The sequence below is a fragment of the Populus nigra genome, chromosome 18 (genome assembly GCF_951802175.1).
Source record: "Populus nigra chromosome 18, ddPopNigr1.1, whole genome shotgun sequence".
NCBI classification, from domain to species: Eukaryota; Viridiplantae; Streptophyta; class Magnoliopsida; order Malpighiales; family Salicaceae; genus Populus; species Populus nigra.
The window spans coordinates 3,129,237-3,145,823 of record NC_084869.1 but is presented as its reverse complement, the minus strand read 5'-3'; the positions used below and the strand labels follow the sequence as shown (position 1 = coordinate 3,145,823).

The 16,587-nt window shown below is 29.6% G+C and overlaps 2 protein-coding genes across 2 annotated transcripts; both read left to right on the top strand.

Moving 5' to 3' along the window:
• Nucleotides 1-5,610: 5,610 nt before the first annotated feature.
• LOC133678310 (peroxidase 3-like) lies at nt 5,611-7,220 on the top strand. The gene is made up of 4 exons (XM_062100596.1): nt 5,611-5,924; nt 6,093-6,284; nt 6,372-6,537; nt 6,633-7,220. Exons 1-4 carry the CDS (start codon nt 5,718-5,720, stop codon nt 7,037-7,039), a joined length of 972 nt encoding a protein of 323 aa, XP_061956580.1. The 5' UTR covers nt 5,611-5,717; the 3' UTR covers nt 7,040-7,220.
• A 3,342-nt stretch (nt 7,221-10,562) lies between these two features.
• LOC133677833 (uncharacterized) lies at nt 10,563-13,257 on the top strand. Its single transcript, XM_062099963.1, has 4 exons — nt 10,563-10,897; nt 10,985-11,067; nt 12,764-12,819; nt 12,909-13,257. The coding sequence occupies exons 1-4, from the start codon at nt 10,726-10,728 to the stop codon at nt 12,985-12,987; spliced, it is 390 nt and encodes a 129-aa protein (XP_061955947.1). The 5' UTR covers nt 10,563-10,725; the 3' UTR covers nt 12,988-13,257.
• The last annotated feature ends 3,330 nt before the right edge of the window (nt 13,258-16,587 follow it).

Sequence of the window (16,587 nt, the reverse complement as noted above, 5' to 3'; positions counted from 1 at the left end):
TTTCCTGGAAACTAAGCCAAATTTTGCTTTGACTAGAAAGTGTTTTTCGTTGACCGGAAAGTGTTTTCCGTTGACCAACTTTTCTAATGACAAACAAACACATGAAAGTTTGGAAAATGGTTTCCTGGAAACCAGTTTCCGGAAAACAAACATAGCCCAAATGTTTTTAAATAATTACCGATGGAATGAACAGGTAATTTTTTTTATGTGTCTGTTCCGTCAGTAAATTCGTCGGTAATAATATTTTTTTATTACCAATGGATTTACCGACGGATAAAAAATTATCGATGAAAGATTCACCGACGGAGCATTTTCGTTGATAATGTTGTTGGTAAATTAATTACCTACAGAATATGTGTCTTATGCCGACAGAAAAATTCTGTCGGTAAAACTGTTAAATGTTGTAGTGTATACACAAGTTTACATAAACTTTTGATTAGCATATCTTTTCTTTGAATTTACATAGTCAATGAAATTAATTTCATTTAAGAGTAGGTGTTTAATGATATTATATCTATGATGTATATGTCTAGACATACCATTATACATACTACTTTGTGTTCTTTCAATTGCCGACTGACTATCATAATATTTAGGTACTTGTTCCAAACCATATAATGATTTGACAAGTTTATAAAATTTCTTTGTTTGCCATTTGACAACAAACCTTTCATTTTGTTCCATGTAAACATTTTCGTCAAGGTGACCATTTTAAAAAAATTATTTTTATATTTATTTGATGTATTTCAAGTTTGTTGATAGCTGCAATGACTATTAATGTGTGTATGAAAGTTATTCTTAACACATGTGTATATGTTAAAATAATTTATACCTTTTTGTTATCTCAAACCTTTAACAACAAATCTAGCTTTAAATTTATCAATAGTGCCATCAACTTTTATTTTTCTTTTAAATATCCACTTATGGCCTAATAATTTATGATTTATTTCTAGGAGAAAGATCCACTAGTTCCCATGTATGATTATTCATAATGGGTTTAATTTTTCTATTTACTACCTCTTTCAAATAGAAAGCTTTCAGAAAAGACATTACATTATAGTAGATTCGAGATTCATTATCTAACATGTATATTAAAAAATCAAGACAAAATGTTCTGGTCTTTTTAGGTCTTTTACTCAATCTAAGGTTCAATTCATTATCTTCTGATTGATGAGGATTACTTGAGTTGGGCTCAATTATTTTTTTAAGTGAACGATTTTCTTGTGCTTCCTTTTATGGAAACACATTTTCAAAGAATATAATATTTTTTGATTTCATAATAATATTGAGATGAATATCTTTAACACTTGACTTGTGTACCAGAAATCAATATGCATTACTATTGTATTCATATATGATAAATACGTAATCCAGTTTTAGGTCATATCCTGACATTTTTAGGATCATGTATTACTACCTTTGTAAGATACCCCTACATTTTGAGGTATTTATAGGAAGGTCTTTTGCCTTTCCACAATTCATATAATGTCTTTTTTATTTTTTTATTGGGTGCTTTATTAAGTATGTAATTGACAGTTCAAATTGCCTCCCATTATAAGTTTTGAGGTGCTTCTGAACTTATTAACATGTCATTCATTATTTCTTTTAATGTTCGGTTCTTACATTTCACAACACTATTTTTGTTATGGTTAATAAAGAACAATAATTTGGTGGATAATATTATTTCAAGAATAGAATTTACCAAATAGTGCCTTATATTTTCCACCTTTATCACTTTTTATTACCTTTATCTTCTTATTAAGTTGATTTCCAACTTCATTCTTATAATGTTTAAACATTTGAAGAGCTTCATCTTTTCTCCTTTGCAAATAAGTATAATAATATCTTGTGCAATCATCTATAAAAGTAATATAATACCTTTTCCAATCTCTAGTTTGCATGAATTTTAAATTGTCAATATTTGAGTGAATTAAGTCTAAAGGTTCACTACTTCTTTTAATTATTTGAAAAGATGATTTTGTGAATTTTAATTCTACAAAAAATTCACACTTATGGTTTTTATAAAAAATCATACTTGGTAATAATTCATGGTTTATTAACCTTTGCATAAAATTCTAATTCACATGATCTAATTTGTCATGCCATACATAATAAGTTTCAAACAAATAAGAAGAAGAGACAATCTTATTATTATTCTTATCATTGGTTATAATGACCATTACATTTATTTTAAAGAGGTCATTACAGAGATACCTCTTTTCTACAAACATACCACTTTTAGAGAGTACAAATTTATCATTCTCAAAAACCATTTTAAAACTGTTTTGCTCATCAATGAGCTAGATACTAAGTTCTTCCTAATATAAGTAACATGCAGTATATTGTTGAGGGTTGAAAGATTTCCAGAGTTCATTTTCAGTATAATCTTTCTAACACCCAATACATTTGAGGTTGATGAGTTTCCAAGGTAAAGGTTTTCTCCATCCACTTCTTTGTAAGTGGAAAACATCATCTTCTCAACACATACATGTCTTGCAGCACTAATGTCAACCCGCAACTACTCAGGATTGTTGATTAGATTGACTTAAAAAACAACACAAGACAAGTTCATTTTTGAAACATCATTAATAAGGTGATCAACCTCGGTGACATTATTTTGAGTAATTCTTTTCTTAGAGTTTCCTTGTTGACCTTTATTTCTACAATCTTTAGCTAGATACCAAGTCTTGTTATAAATAAAACACTTGCTATTGAACTTCTTAACAATTCCTTTCCCTTTTACAAAAAGCTTATTTTTTTGATTTTGTTATGGTATTTCACTACTTGTTCTATAACACTAATTTTTAGGACACCAAAAAAGTTGACTCTCTTTTCAAATAACTTATTATCCTCTTATATTTTCAATCTTAAAATAAGGTCTTTAATTCCCCATATCTTTACGCACTTATGCTTAAGATAGTTCTTAAAGTCTTTCCAAGATGATGATAATTTTTCAATAATTGTGACCACTTGGAAAGACTCACTTAAAGACATACCTTTAACATGTATATCATGTAATATTAGTTGAAACTCTTGAACTTGACTCGTTATAGTCCTTGAATCAACCATCTTAAAATCTAGAAATTTACCGACTATAAATTTCTTTATACTAATATCTTCAAGTTTGTATTTTTTTTTTGTCTAAAGCTTACCATAATGCTTTTGTACTTTTGATTAAACTATACACATCTTAAAGTTTATTATCTAACTCATTTAAGATGTAGTTCTTTCACTTGAAATTAATATGATTTCATGTATCAACAACCATCATAGTAGTAAGGTCAAATTTATTTTCTGATGTTTTTGGCACTTTCTCGATCAAGAATTTTACCAAATTTAAGGTGGTAAGATAGAATAACATTTTTTTTTGTTTCCATCTCTTAAATTTCAATCCATTAAACATTTCATGTTTCTCATTATACACCATATAAGGTAATGATGGAATCCTCACTACCAAAGTTGTACTTGCCAAAGCAATATTGATTGGCATAACCAAATCTTGAGAGTAGAAAGAGGAGAATACATGGTATAATATATATAGAAAAGCAATAGCCAATAATATTTATAAATAAATATTTTAGTTCCACAATAAGAAAAAAATAAAAAATTGTAATAAATCAACTTAATAAATAAAAATAATTAAACTATGTAAAATAAAATCAATATCTATTTCCTTTCTTAGGTTACTAAGTTGAACCCTGTTTTGTTCAATGTGATTTTTTCAATTATCACTATTTCGCATGTGAAATGTATCGTATACAAAAATAGTATCATATGAATAATATTTTCACTAAGTAAGTTCTTAAAAAAAATTAGAGAGATTACAAACGGTCCCATTTAAAACCTAATCTCTTTAGATATAACTTTCTAGATTGAATATATTCGCCACACTAACTTTTTGTATATATAAACAGTAACAACGTGTACACAAACAAAGCTGACCGGATAAATTTGATGCCAAACTTAGAGAATATAAGCAAGATAAACAAAAAGCATGATCGTACCAGCAAGGTAGCATAAACTATCATAAACAAATCAATGATTCACTTTTTAAAAATTATAAATCAATAATATATATGACATGCATCAAACCATTCAAATTGCATCAAAAATAATTTTAGAAGATAAAGTATAACTTTAAAACAAAGATATATAACAACCTTCTAAAATTAAACAAAATAGTAAAAAAATCATAACAGACCAAGAGTTTATAGATTAAAACATATAGAATTAAAATTAAATCTATATGTGAGGATATAGCAACTCAAATTAAAATTTAAAGATGCTAAAAACCTCTTTCATAATTAATCTATATTATTACTATAATTGTTTTTCAAGATGAACTAAATAAAATCTAATATATTAAATAAAGCCTTAATATTGTAAATAAAATTTTGTAATTATATATTAGAATAATGAGCAAAAATATTTAGTTTATCTTCATAAAGGCAAGCTAAACAAAAGATATCCAACAAAAATCAAGAATTTATACATGTTTAAAACTATAAGCATGTAAGATCAAAACTAATCGCGAATGCATGCTTTCAACAAAAACAATAACAAAATTCTAGCATGCATACTAAGTATGTAATGAAACTTGTAAATTATATTAATTCAAAGTTCTAGCATGTATACTAGTAATAAGAAAAATATCTACGATTAAATTAAAATAAAAGAGGGTAATTATTTGTTGAATCACTTTAAAGTAATGAACTTTTATTGTTGTCAAAGATGAATCCTTTATCCTGAAAGCTTTATTGTTTCCACTTGTGCAACTAGTATGTTTGTAATATGCCTCATAAGATTTTAATATCACCATCTTAGTTTAGATGCACTTTCAAACAAGGTCTTTGAATAAAAAAAATATAAAACTCAAATATCTCTCAACAAGATGAACCGAAGCTCTAGTTTTGGAAGGAAAACCAGAGCTTAAAATGATAAGAAAACAATAAAATATAAGGTAAGAAAGAGTATGTAAAAATCTAAGAAACTCATGTTTAAAACTCTTTCGTCACCCCTCTTTTTACAGTGAATTTTGAAAGTTAAAAGATTAAAGAATTAACAAGAATTAATTCTCACCATTATCAATATTTGATTAACCACCATACTCCAAGAATAAAATTTAGAAAAACTAATACATTTTTTAGTAGAAAAATCTAGGGTTCTTTAAGATTAATTTCTCATTTACCCATAATTTGTTTAAATAATATTAATTAAATAAATTTCCAACATATATACTATAATAAAAAATAATGTCATGTAAACTGTTTCAATTGTTAATTAGGTACACGAAATGCTGCCTTCATCTGTACCTAATGTTTGTTGGAAAAGGTTATGATTAATAAAATTTTGAAACTCAATATCATTATTTGTTAATTTGACATGGGAAAACGAGGCGCTTAATTTATCATAATATTGTACGCTTAAGGTCATCGTTCTCACAACATGGATCAATGGTGCTATGCAGCAAGGTTGGCTGTTTACTCAGGATATTCATAAACTAATCTAGGTTGTATTTGTTTTTTAGATATTGTACAGATAGTATAATGCATTGCTTATCTGGATTCAGATAGGTAAGATTCGTTTTACTAGTATAAAAGGAAGAGTATGGTTTATTTTTCTATTGCATTGCAGCTAGAGAGATCACACTCAGAATCATATACTTCTTCGAAGGAATTGGGCTGAGAATTGTAGTTTACTCTAGGTCTAAGATTAATATGAAGACTGCTTTTATTTTTGCTTGTGTAGCAGTCTTGACAGTTGTTGGGGTTTGTCAGGCTGGTGATTTGAGGAAGAACTTCTACAGGACCTCTTGCCCTGCAGCTGAGAGCATCGTCAAAAATATCACTGAAAGACGTGCCGCAAGCAACCCCAACTTACCTGCAAAGTTACTGAGAATGCATTTTCATGACTGCTTCGTAAGGGTAAGCAATGCTTAAATATTCATTCTGCTGTTAGAAAAATAGCATCTGTAGCTTTGTCCATGCGTGGATATTGTATGCTTGAAAATAAAAGAAAAACACCATGTAGCATCGCCGCATTTTGTAATTCTAATGCATATATCTAGCTAACTCAGAATTAAATTCCTGCAGGGTTGCGATGCCTCCGTTTTAATAAACTCGACAGCAAATAGCACAGCGGAGAAGGATGCAATTCCAAATCTATCTTTGGCAGGCTTCGATGTTATTGATGAGATAAAAACGGAGCTAGAGAACAAATGTGCAGGAAAAGTATCCTGTGCTGACATTTTGGCCTTGGCTGCCAGGGATGCGGTCTCAGCCCAGGTAAATATTATCGCAAATAAACATTCTTAACTCAACCCAAATGATCATGCATGTAATCATAGCGAACATATACGATTCTTCCTGCAGTTCAAAAAATCAATGTGGGAAGTGCTTACTGGTAGAAGAGATGGTAATGTGTCAGTAGCTTCGGAGGCCCTGGCAAACATTCCTTCCCCATTCTTAAACTTTTCCAGCCTCGTTCAAAGTTTCAAGAACAAGGGACTAACTGTTCATGATCTCGTTGTACTATCAGGTATACATACATATTATACTCAAGAAAGTAATGGCACACAAGGGTTATATAATTGAGCAGAAACTCTTATCACTTTTGAATCATACTGTATGTAGGGGCACATACCATTGGTGTTGGCCACTGCAACCTGTTCAGCAACCGACTCTACAACTTCACAGGAAAAGGAGACCAGGATCCTTCTTTGAACTCAACATACGCTGCTTTCTTAAAGACCAAATGCCAAAGTCTTAGCGACACAACCACCACAGTAGAGATGGACCCTGGCAGCTCTCAGAATTTCGATGCTTCTTACTTTGTTATCCTTAAACAGCAAAAGGGTCTCTTCCAATCTGACGCAGCCCTTCTAACAGACAAAACTTCGAGTAATATTGTTGGAGAGTTGGTTAAATCAACTGATTTTCTCAAAGAATTCTCCCAGTCAATGAAAAGAATGGGAGCAATTGGGGTTCTTACGGGCAACTCAGGGGAGATCAGAAAGACGTGCGGCGTTATCAATTCCTGAAGCCATCTTCTTTTTGTTCAGTTTGTGCATTTCATGTTCTAGCACTACTTTTGATTTTGGCATTAATTAATAACCTTGTCGCTTAATCAGTCGTAATGATCCTTCTATTTATCAGTCGGCGATGTTTTATAATTGTTTTATGAAAGTAAAATAAATAAATAAAGGTGTTAAGATTCGAATACCTTTCAATTGTAGCAAATTAAGGCATTGAAAAAAATACCTCCTTTTTATATATATATAATTATTGGTATGCCAGGATAGAGTGCCTGCCATTTGATTTTTTTTTCTCGCAACTAACCCATTTGACTAGCTAATTTTCAGAGCTTCTTTCATCTTTTTAAACGACTACATTCCAAATTTATTAACTATAGTAATGCACTCCCCGGAATATCATCAGTACATATGAGGAGTATGCTTCAATGGACTGATATCATCAGCACATATGAAGAGTGTGATTCACTTCACTTAAAAGAATATTACCAAAACCTATAGTAAGTGGGAAAAATACCATAGCACAACAAGCCTGGATTGTAATGATGAATTGATGATTTTTTTCTTCAACAAATCAACCAAGAGTACAAAGATAACAGATAAAATGGTTTCTTCCATGTAATCTATTTGTCATTTTTATTTTTGATGGGGTACAAATATCCTTTTAAGTTTTTTTAGAACAATGAAATACATCTAAGCTATATTTATTTCCTGAAATTCACTTTTCAGAAAATCACTTTCCAAACTTTCATGTATTTATTTGTCATTAGAAAAGTTGGTCAACACAAAACACTTTTCAGTCAAAGAAAAATTTGGCTTGGTTTCCAGGAAAGTGTTTTCTTGGAAAATTTAGGCGGAAAACACTTTCTGAAAGTTGTGAAAAATTTCGAAATGTCATATTATTTGTTGATTATATCAAATTTGATCCTCAAACTTTTGGTTGCTATATATTTTTTGTTTTGAATATTTATTTTTCAATTTCATCTCTTAAAATTTAATTTTTATATTAACTTTGGTCCTCATTTTTATAATTGTTATTTGCTTTTCTCTTATTATTTTTTTTATTGAAATTTTTTATCTATCAAATTGGTCCTCATTCTTTTGATATTTACTTATTTTATTTGAAATAATTTATGAAATGTTTATTATTATTATTTTAATTTCTTTATCTTTTATTTTTTTTCTTTTTAGATTTGATCTCTATTATTTTGATTATTATTTATTTTATTTAAGATAATTTATGAAATTATTTTTTTTTTCAATTTCATTCTCATTCAACTTTTTAATTTGTAAAATTTATTCTTCATTATTTTTAATAAAATTGAGAAAAATAAAACATTAATAAGTTATTTTCCAGCTCATTTTTTATGACATAACCAAACACTGTAAAGTGTTTTCCAACTTATTTTTCATGACACTACCAAACATCAGAAAATAATTCACTTTCCCGGAATTTACTTTCCAAAAGTAAACTACTTTCCAGCAAATAAATGGGGCCCTATTGTCTTGGAAAGAAAATATTAGATAACTGGCTGGGAGGGTTTTTAAAACAAAATTCCTATTTTTTCCATGGTTAATTTACTAAATTACCCTCAATGTCAAAATTAACTTAAGCTTATTTGGGGGTATTTTTTTATTTTCATATAAGATAGGTAAAGGGGTGAATTGATCTTTTACCGTAATTAAAAATATTAAAAATTTAAATATATTAAGTGCGTGCCCCCCCACACATGGAAGTGTGTGAAAGGAGTCGCAGAGCTTCGGCAATGCAAGAAGAGTTATTTGGTGGTGGAAAATTTTCTTTCATCGTGTTAGTCGATTTCCCACATAGTCTCTTCATCCACAAGTGGCTCATGTTGATTTGTATTGGATGGATTGTTGTCAAAGTTATATTCTTATTTTTTCTCTCTTTTACCTTGAAATTCGAGTTTGGCTTTTAAAATTTCAAGATAGTTTCCTTAGTTGAAAATATTTAAATATCAATCTTTATTCTTTTAATTTTTTAATTTGTTCTTGGTCATTTTGTAAATTTTTAATTGTTTTTTAATTGCATCCTTCAATCTCAATTTTTCATTTTTCTTTTTCACATTTGGTACTAATTATTTTTTTCTTGCCTTTTTTGTAAGTTTTGAATTGTTATCAATTTCATTCTTTAATAAAAAAATTTTAATTTTAATATTTTTTTAATTTGATCCTTATTCACTTTGTGGTTTCTTCTTTAATGCTTCAGGGAAATTGAATTTTCTTTTCAATTGAACCATTCATTCCAAAATTATCCATCATCTATTTTTTTTTCAAATTTGATCCTTATTCTTTTAATTGCTATTTTTTTCTTTTGAATTCTTTTTCTGTGATTCTTTTTTTTTCAATTTTATCTTTTGATGCTTAATTTATTAAAAATTGGACTCCGTGTTTTTTACTTATTTTCTTTTTTTATTTCATTACTCAAAGTTGATTTTTTTTAAAAAAATATACTTCATAGTTTTCTTCATTTTTCTTTTTATATGGTTATGTTAATTTCATGACCTGACTCGTAAGTTTGACAAGTTAACCCTGGTGGGCTCATATTTTTTTTGTTTAAATTATTGTTTTTTCTTATGAATTCTTTTGTGTGATTGGTTTTTTTTTTAATTTCATTCTTCAATATTTGATTTATTGATAATTAAATTTCATAACTTTTCCATATTTAGTGTTTCCAATCAAATTATGGTTCGGGACACAAGTTTAATAGGCTAAAAAAGGTTGGCATCAATTTTTTTCTTAAACTTGTTTTTTTTCCATCTGATAATTCAACATTGATTTTTTTAAAAATGAGGTTTCATGATTTTTTTTGTTTTTTATTCTGTCGGGCTATCTCGGTCTTATAACATGACTCGTGAGTTGTGTTAACTTCGGAGAGCTCAAGTATTTTTTTTCTTACAATTGCTATTTTCTTCTTTTTTTGTATGTTTTTTTTTTAATTTTATCATTCAATATATTTTAATATTTTGATTAGTTAAAAATTAGACTTCAAGATTTTTTTAAATTTATTGCTTCAAGTCAATGACTGAGGGGTTTGCATTGTTTTTATTATTATTATTATTATTATTTTATTATTATTTAATATTTATTTTTTAAAAAAGACATATTTGTGTTAACTAAGTATTATTTTTTAAAATTTATTTATTTATTTGACCCGGTCAAAATACAAGTTACATAACTAGCATGAACTAAGTGACATGTTATTTGTAGTTGGATAAAAATATTATTATTATTATATTTAAAAAATATCATATTGACTATAATGGTGAAGATAATTAAAAAAAGAAGGAAAATGTAATTCTCATTCTGGTTTTTAATTCTATCATTTCTATAATCCATTCTCATTTTTACTTTATTCTCTTTTAACTAAATACATATAAAATAAAAATAAAAGTTTCTTTCAAATTATATTATTTTCCTTTATTGTCACCAAACACTCCATCCATTATTCTTAAATTATTGCTATTTATAAATTGTGAAGTAATAAAAAAAACTCGTGCTCCCCACTTGGCATCTCTGGCTCTCTCAAAGCAATCCAACGGCCCAAAACGCAAATCACAAAAGACATTGGAAAAGGAAAGAAAGAAAGAAAACCAAAAAACTTGGTTGTTAAGCAAAATCAGAGAAAATACAGAACAAGCAGTCCTTTGAAAGAAAATCGAAGACAAAAGAAAATGGCGTTGCAATGGATGATACTGACATACCTAGTGGCAGCAGAGGCAGTAATAGCGGTACTCTTAACACTACCGTCGCCAAAGCTATTGAAGGACCGATTGGTTTCTCTCATCTCTCTCGTTCTCCAGCCGGCTCTCTTTATTGTCCCTTTTGCCGGATTCCAGCTCCTGGGTTTGTTTTTCTCTTCTTTTATTTTTACTCCTTTTGTTCTCTTTTGGGCTTTAGAAATTCTGGGTTTGATTTTCATCTTGTGAACAGATATATATTGGAAAATGGAGCATCGATTGATGTGCACTGGTGAGACCTGCACCGCTGCTGAAAGAGATCGTTATGAGAAATCTGTAAGTTGATTTCATCTGATTTGCTGATTTGTTCTCCTTTTTTTTTTTTTTGCTGTGTAAGAGATGTGTTATTGGTTATGGCGATTTTTTAATTATTACTAATCGTTATCAAAGAAACGTTGGATTCCTTCACAGAAATTAAATAAAATTAATGGAAACTGGGATTAGGGTCCGGAAAAATTACATTTTTATTCTCCTTATATATAGAGAGAGAGAGAGAGGCTGCCATGATTTGTTTTGTAATCTTAAAGGGGTGGCAACTTGCTAAGAATCTGATGGGATCTTTGGTGGCCAGGGATGTAGTGTTTTATGTTATGGTTATGAAATGTTGGGGTGTGATTTTGTTATGCTTATTGCGTTCTTGAAGCGTTCTTGGATGCTATTCATGACCCTTGTTATTGCCTCTGAAGTTTTGTGTATGGGCAAGTTTACCCCATTGGGTTCTTGCTTATTTTCTTGCAGTCTTTTGCTGATATTTCATTGTTACCTCACTTGAGCAGTTAACTGAGTCATTAAAAGACATACTAAATTATCAAAACAGAAGAAAAGGTGTTATTGGGATAAAAAGTGGTTTAGTTGTTTGTTGTTTGTATATGTAAAGCGTTTGCTTGAATTTAGATTATTACTTCTAGCATCATGAATGTCCAAACAGCATGATTGTCATGAACCTGTTTGAAAGGTGGGAAATTGAAGAGGTGAGGTGCTAATGTGAAACATTGAGTGCAAAAAAGAGGTATTCCCTGGGAATATGTCTGCAGTTGGTAGATGCCACTGGATCTGAAAGGGCAGAATTGCGCCAGTAATCTCTCTTATTCAGGTCTCCCTGGATGTGTGTCTGGGGGAGAGGAGCAGGGTTACAGTTATTGCAGTTTTATTTAGTTTGCATTAACACATAACAAGAAGCTAGATTCTGCATGAGTATTGTTGTCGATGCAGTTAGTTTAAGAAGAAATGACTCCATTAATAACAACTAGCTCCTTACACAATGATAATTATTCCATTTCCAGTAGATTCTGTTCTGTAGATGCTGGATTTTCAGTTCCACAATTAACATATGAACTTCTGTTGCATGCTCCAATATTTTAGCAAGTTATCAATTCCATGTAAGCATAGCAAGTAATGCACGTGCTAGCAGGTACCTGTAAAACATCTACACAACATGCATCACCTCTCTGAGTAGTGGCATATACCTAATTTTTGAATTTCTGGTGGAGTGCTAAATTAAATATAAAAAAAACTTAAGGTTTATACCCCATAATTATTTTTCAAAAGAATATGTTAGTAGTTATTTCCATTACTTCTGTTAGACATGAACAAATGTATAAGAACAAATCATATAATTTTTTACAGCTGTTGTAATGTTTGTTGTGCATGGAGATGGTTCCCTTTTTAACTGTCGAAAATCACTTGAAGCTGAAATTTCTAGTATGAAGATTGATCATTTGAAATGGAAAGAGTAAACAAACGCTATCCCCCTTCCCTGACTAGAACCGCGTCTCATAAATTTACTTAGATTGATAGATTAAGCACTGGGAGGTATATTACGTTGCATATTCTGAAAACTACCAGTTCAAGCAGGGAAATGCATCTCATGAGGCTATATGTTAGAAGAATGTATTTGAATTGAAGTTGTAAACTTCTATTGTTTATTATCATTAGAATCTACACAAACTTACCATTGAAGTCTGCTGTGCAGATCTACAAAGCTCAAAGGAATGTCATTCTTTGCATTTCAGCATGCCTTCTCTACTGGTATGTCTGGTTTGGAAGCTTTTGAAAATGCTTGATTTATTTATTTGCAATTCTGCCACGTGCCGTTATATACTTATATGTGCCTGCAGGTGTGTTTATCGTGTATGCAAATTTTACAAGGAGATTCAGAGCTTGGAGGAAGTAGAGAAGAGGTACAAGGACCAGTAGTCTTTCCTCACCTATCCCCATTTCATAACTAGGGGCTGAGAAGTAGTAGTGCTGTGTTTTGTATTGAATATGGACATTACGACTAGATATGTTGTCATGTTACAAGTACGAGTATTATGTATTTGCAAGTTTATCTTCTGTGCTTGTGGCCTGTATTTCTCCTATTATTAGGCTGTTGCATTTTCCTCATGCCCATGGAGAGTACAGTATGAACACTGCTGTTTGGAAAACTAAACTTTGCTCTTTCTATATTATTTTTGTTTTAATCTACCAGACATGTGTTCTTTTTTGGTTTTACATTCTCCTCTTGTCAAGTCAGGCAAACGAATTCCTCTTCTTCTTCCTCTTCTCTTGGAAAGGTTCGACACCTTCGAAATCCCCCGCCCCCGCCTCACCCGGGAAAAAAAAAGAAAACAGACAAGTTTGATGACTTGAAGTTTGTGAGTTAGTTGGGTAAACACTCTCGGTGTGGCATTAAGCAGCTGTAATGAAGGTGTTATTGTTCTATTTAGGTGTTCTGCTGGATAAGTCCGTCTCTAGATTCTGAATTCCTAATCAGCATAAATATGGAATGAAGCATAGAGCGCTAGAGCATGTATTCTATATTATTTTTTAAAATATTTTTTTTTATTTTAAAATATATTAAAATAATAATTTTTTATCTTGTAAAATTTATTTAGAAGCATGGCTAGTGAACAGTGCTAAGGTCTTTTCTTTTTTTGGTGAAATGTCAGTTCTATTTTATAATTTCAAGAAAAGACCAAATGGGTCCTTTTTTAAATAATATATCAAATAAAAACCAAATACTATGATTTTAAATCAATGTTTTATTTTCCATTTCGTCTACACATACAAGCTTACACCTAGAAAATATTGAACCTAACATTTTAATTGTTATCTAAGTGTTAATGAAATTTTATATTTTATATTACATAATATTTTATATTCTGTAAAAGATTTTTTTTCAACAGCACAGGCATGACTGCTAAAGTATGGAATAAATTAAACTAAAATGTATTTCATAAATAAAATATAATTTGGAATGTCTAGAATTAAATTACTTAACTTCGTGGTAGAGGTATCCTTGCAAGACTAATTTGGAGATCAAAAGTTCAAAAACTTCAAATTACAAGGGAAATTAAGGCTAGAAAGATTAAAAAAAAAAAAAACTTAAATTCCAAGCTTTTGAATTAGAGGAGGATATTCTTTTTTGTTAAGAAAATATTTATATAATATTTAAATTGGTGAAATCACTTTTATCAGCTCTGGAATAATTGTTGAACAGTACGCCAACACAAAATAAAATTAAGAAACACCTTATAAATATTTTATTTTCCGAGCCATTGTGCTCCTAAGAAATTAAAGTCTTGTTGACTTATCTTAATCTTTCACAAATAAAAATTAATGGTAATCGGTTTGTTGTTTCGCAAATATTAAGAATTGAGTGAAATATTTTTTTCTAATAGTTTTATGATATGATTGTCATCTTATAACAACTCAATTGCTTGTCAATTATATTTTTTTCACATATAAAAATAATAAAAAAGTAACTAGTGTTTCATGTGTGAAGAAAAAATATTAATAAAATTTAGACAGAGAAATGTTTTAAATAAAAAAACCTAATGGAACTTTTAGAGAAAAGTTACACACATTAAGAACTCTTAGTTCGAAATTAAACTAGAATAATTAATTAAGTGTGACTTGATTGAAAATAATTTTAGAAATTAAGCACTTGAATGTATTTAATTCAGGGATTATAATTCTAGTTCTAGAATAATTAAGTAGGGACTTAATTGATTAAATTTTTAAGATTATCCTTAAATAATTTGTCATTCATAGGGTTTTTACTCCTTATAAATATAAAGTTATGCCTTTTATTTTATAAAAGATTGTCTGTTAAATAAAAAAAACTATGTAAGTCACAAAATAAAGAACTAACACTCTAGGCATAACAATTATTCTCTCATAAATAGATCCTGAGAACTTCTGAATGATTTTGTTTTATTATTTTTATTGCGTGTGTGATATTAAAGAACCCAACAGTATATACTATTTCTCTTCAATTTAAAAAATTGTAATGATGATCTTGACATTGAAGTGTTAAATCCTACAAACAATACTTCATCTATGTAATCTTGCACCACCGTGAACAAGCATTATCAAGCTTAAATACAATATTGAAGTGTTTTATTTACAAATTCCTTTATGGGGTCATTAGACCTTGAAATTTTATTTTGTCGTTCAACCATCGAAAGCCCATTGGAAGACACTGCTATGTACGGCGGAGAACCTCCTCTTAACACAGGATATGGCGGAGCTAGGTCCTCCACAAGTGGATTATCAGGATGAATGTCAATAACCCGCAGCGATCCATTGTACATCAAAGCATGAATTTTCCCCTTACAGAATATGACATCTGCAAAACATTGCAGACCTTGCAGGAATACTCTCCAAGACATATATATTATTATGAAGAAACCTAATCTCAATGAGCAAAAGCACAATGAACATCATTTATATAAAAACAAAACAAAAAATATAACATTTCAATGGAGATATACCGTGATCGATGAAAGTCTACTTTCGCTGTCAATCGGTGGTAAGTCTCTGTAGTACTTCTCTGAGGAAGTTGGAAATTAAGATCATGCAGACCATTTGTAAGGAACCGCAAACTCATCGGATTTCTGCAATTAGAAGTTGTTCCAAGCTCTTCCCAGAAAGGACTTCGAAAGTTTTACCTGTGGACATTTCTTGTTATCTAAACAAGTTGGGCTTCGTCACATGGGCTTGCTTTAGCCCATTCTTCTTTCTTATTGTTTTACTTTTCTTTTTGCAGTTCTAATTTCAAAGTCAAATTATATTAAATACCCTATTTTTTTTTTTACCTTTTAACATATTCTAATTTTCTGAATTTACCAAAAAAAATATGGAGACGGAAATGGAAAAACATATTTAGTGGTATAAATGAAAAAATAAATTATTAGATTTTAATACCTTTCTTAAAAATTATACGTATGTTTTATGTTTTTATTTAAGATACTTAATATAGGACCGAGGGAAATTTTTTTTCTCTAGATTTTTCAAAAAAATAATAATTTCATATTGAAAAAAAAACACTCAACAACAATTCTTATTCTTAAAAAGCATTTCCTTGCAACTTATTGTTTTTAATTTTATATTTTCTTATTAGGTTTTAATTATTTTGAAGGAAAAACTACTTTTGCTTGTGAATTTTTAATATATTTTTAAATAAAATAACATTTTAAAAAATAACATTTATAGCACTTCTGATAAACCCTTTTAAAGTCTCCAAGAAGCGTGGTGTGATAGCAAAGGGTTTAAAATCTGCACAGCAGGTCTCTAGTTCAAATCAGGGCATGCATCTCTTATAAAAATCTGGAACAGCCGTGGTTTTACTCGTTCACCTAGATTTACAAAGTACACTTTTTAGGAATGAGGTTTTCTCCAATAAAAAAATAATAATTAAGATTCAAACCTCAAATACGTTTTAAAGTAATAAAATTCTCATGAATCTTCAAATACTAGCTTGGATCGATATAGCCTATCTTACACCACAGCAAAGAGATATATTGGTCTTCA

Excerpts from the sequence above, each read along its gene's own strand:
- LOC133678310 (XM_062100596.1), top strand. The coding sequence starts at position 5,718 with ATGAAGACTGCTTTTATTTTTGCTTGTGTAGCAGTCTTGACAGTTGTT. Across the intron at positions 5,925-6,092 it reads TTCATGACTGCTTCGTAAGG|GGTTGCGATGCCTCCGTTTT; the intron begins GTAAGCAATGCT and ends AAATTCCTGCAG. Across the intron at positions 6,538-6,632 it reads TGATCTCGTTGTACTATCAG|GGGCACATACCATTGGTGTT; the intron begins GTATACATACAT and ends TACTGTATGTAG.
- LOC133677833 (XM_062099963.1), top strand. The coding sequence starts at position 10,726 with ATGGCGTTGCAATGGATGATACTGACATACCTAGTGGCAGCAGAGGCA. Across the intron at positions 11,068-12,763 it reads GAGATCGTTATGAGAAATCT|ATCTACAAAGCTCAAAGGAA; the intron begins GTAAGTTGATTT and ends TCTGCTGTGCAG. Across the intron at positions 12,820-12,908 it reads TCAGCATGCCTTCTCTACTG|GTGTGTTTATCGTGTATGCA; the intron begins GTATGTCTGGTT and ends ATGTGCCTGCAG.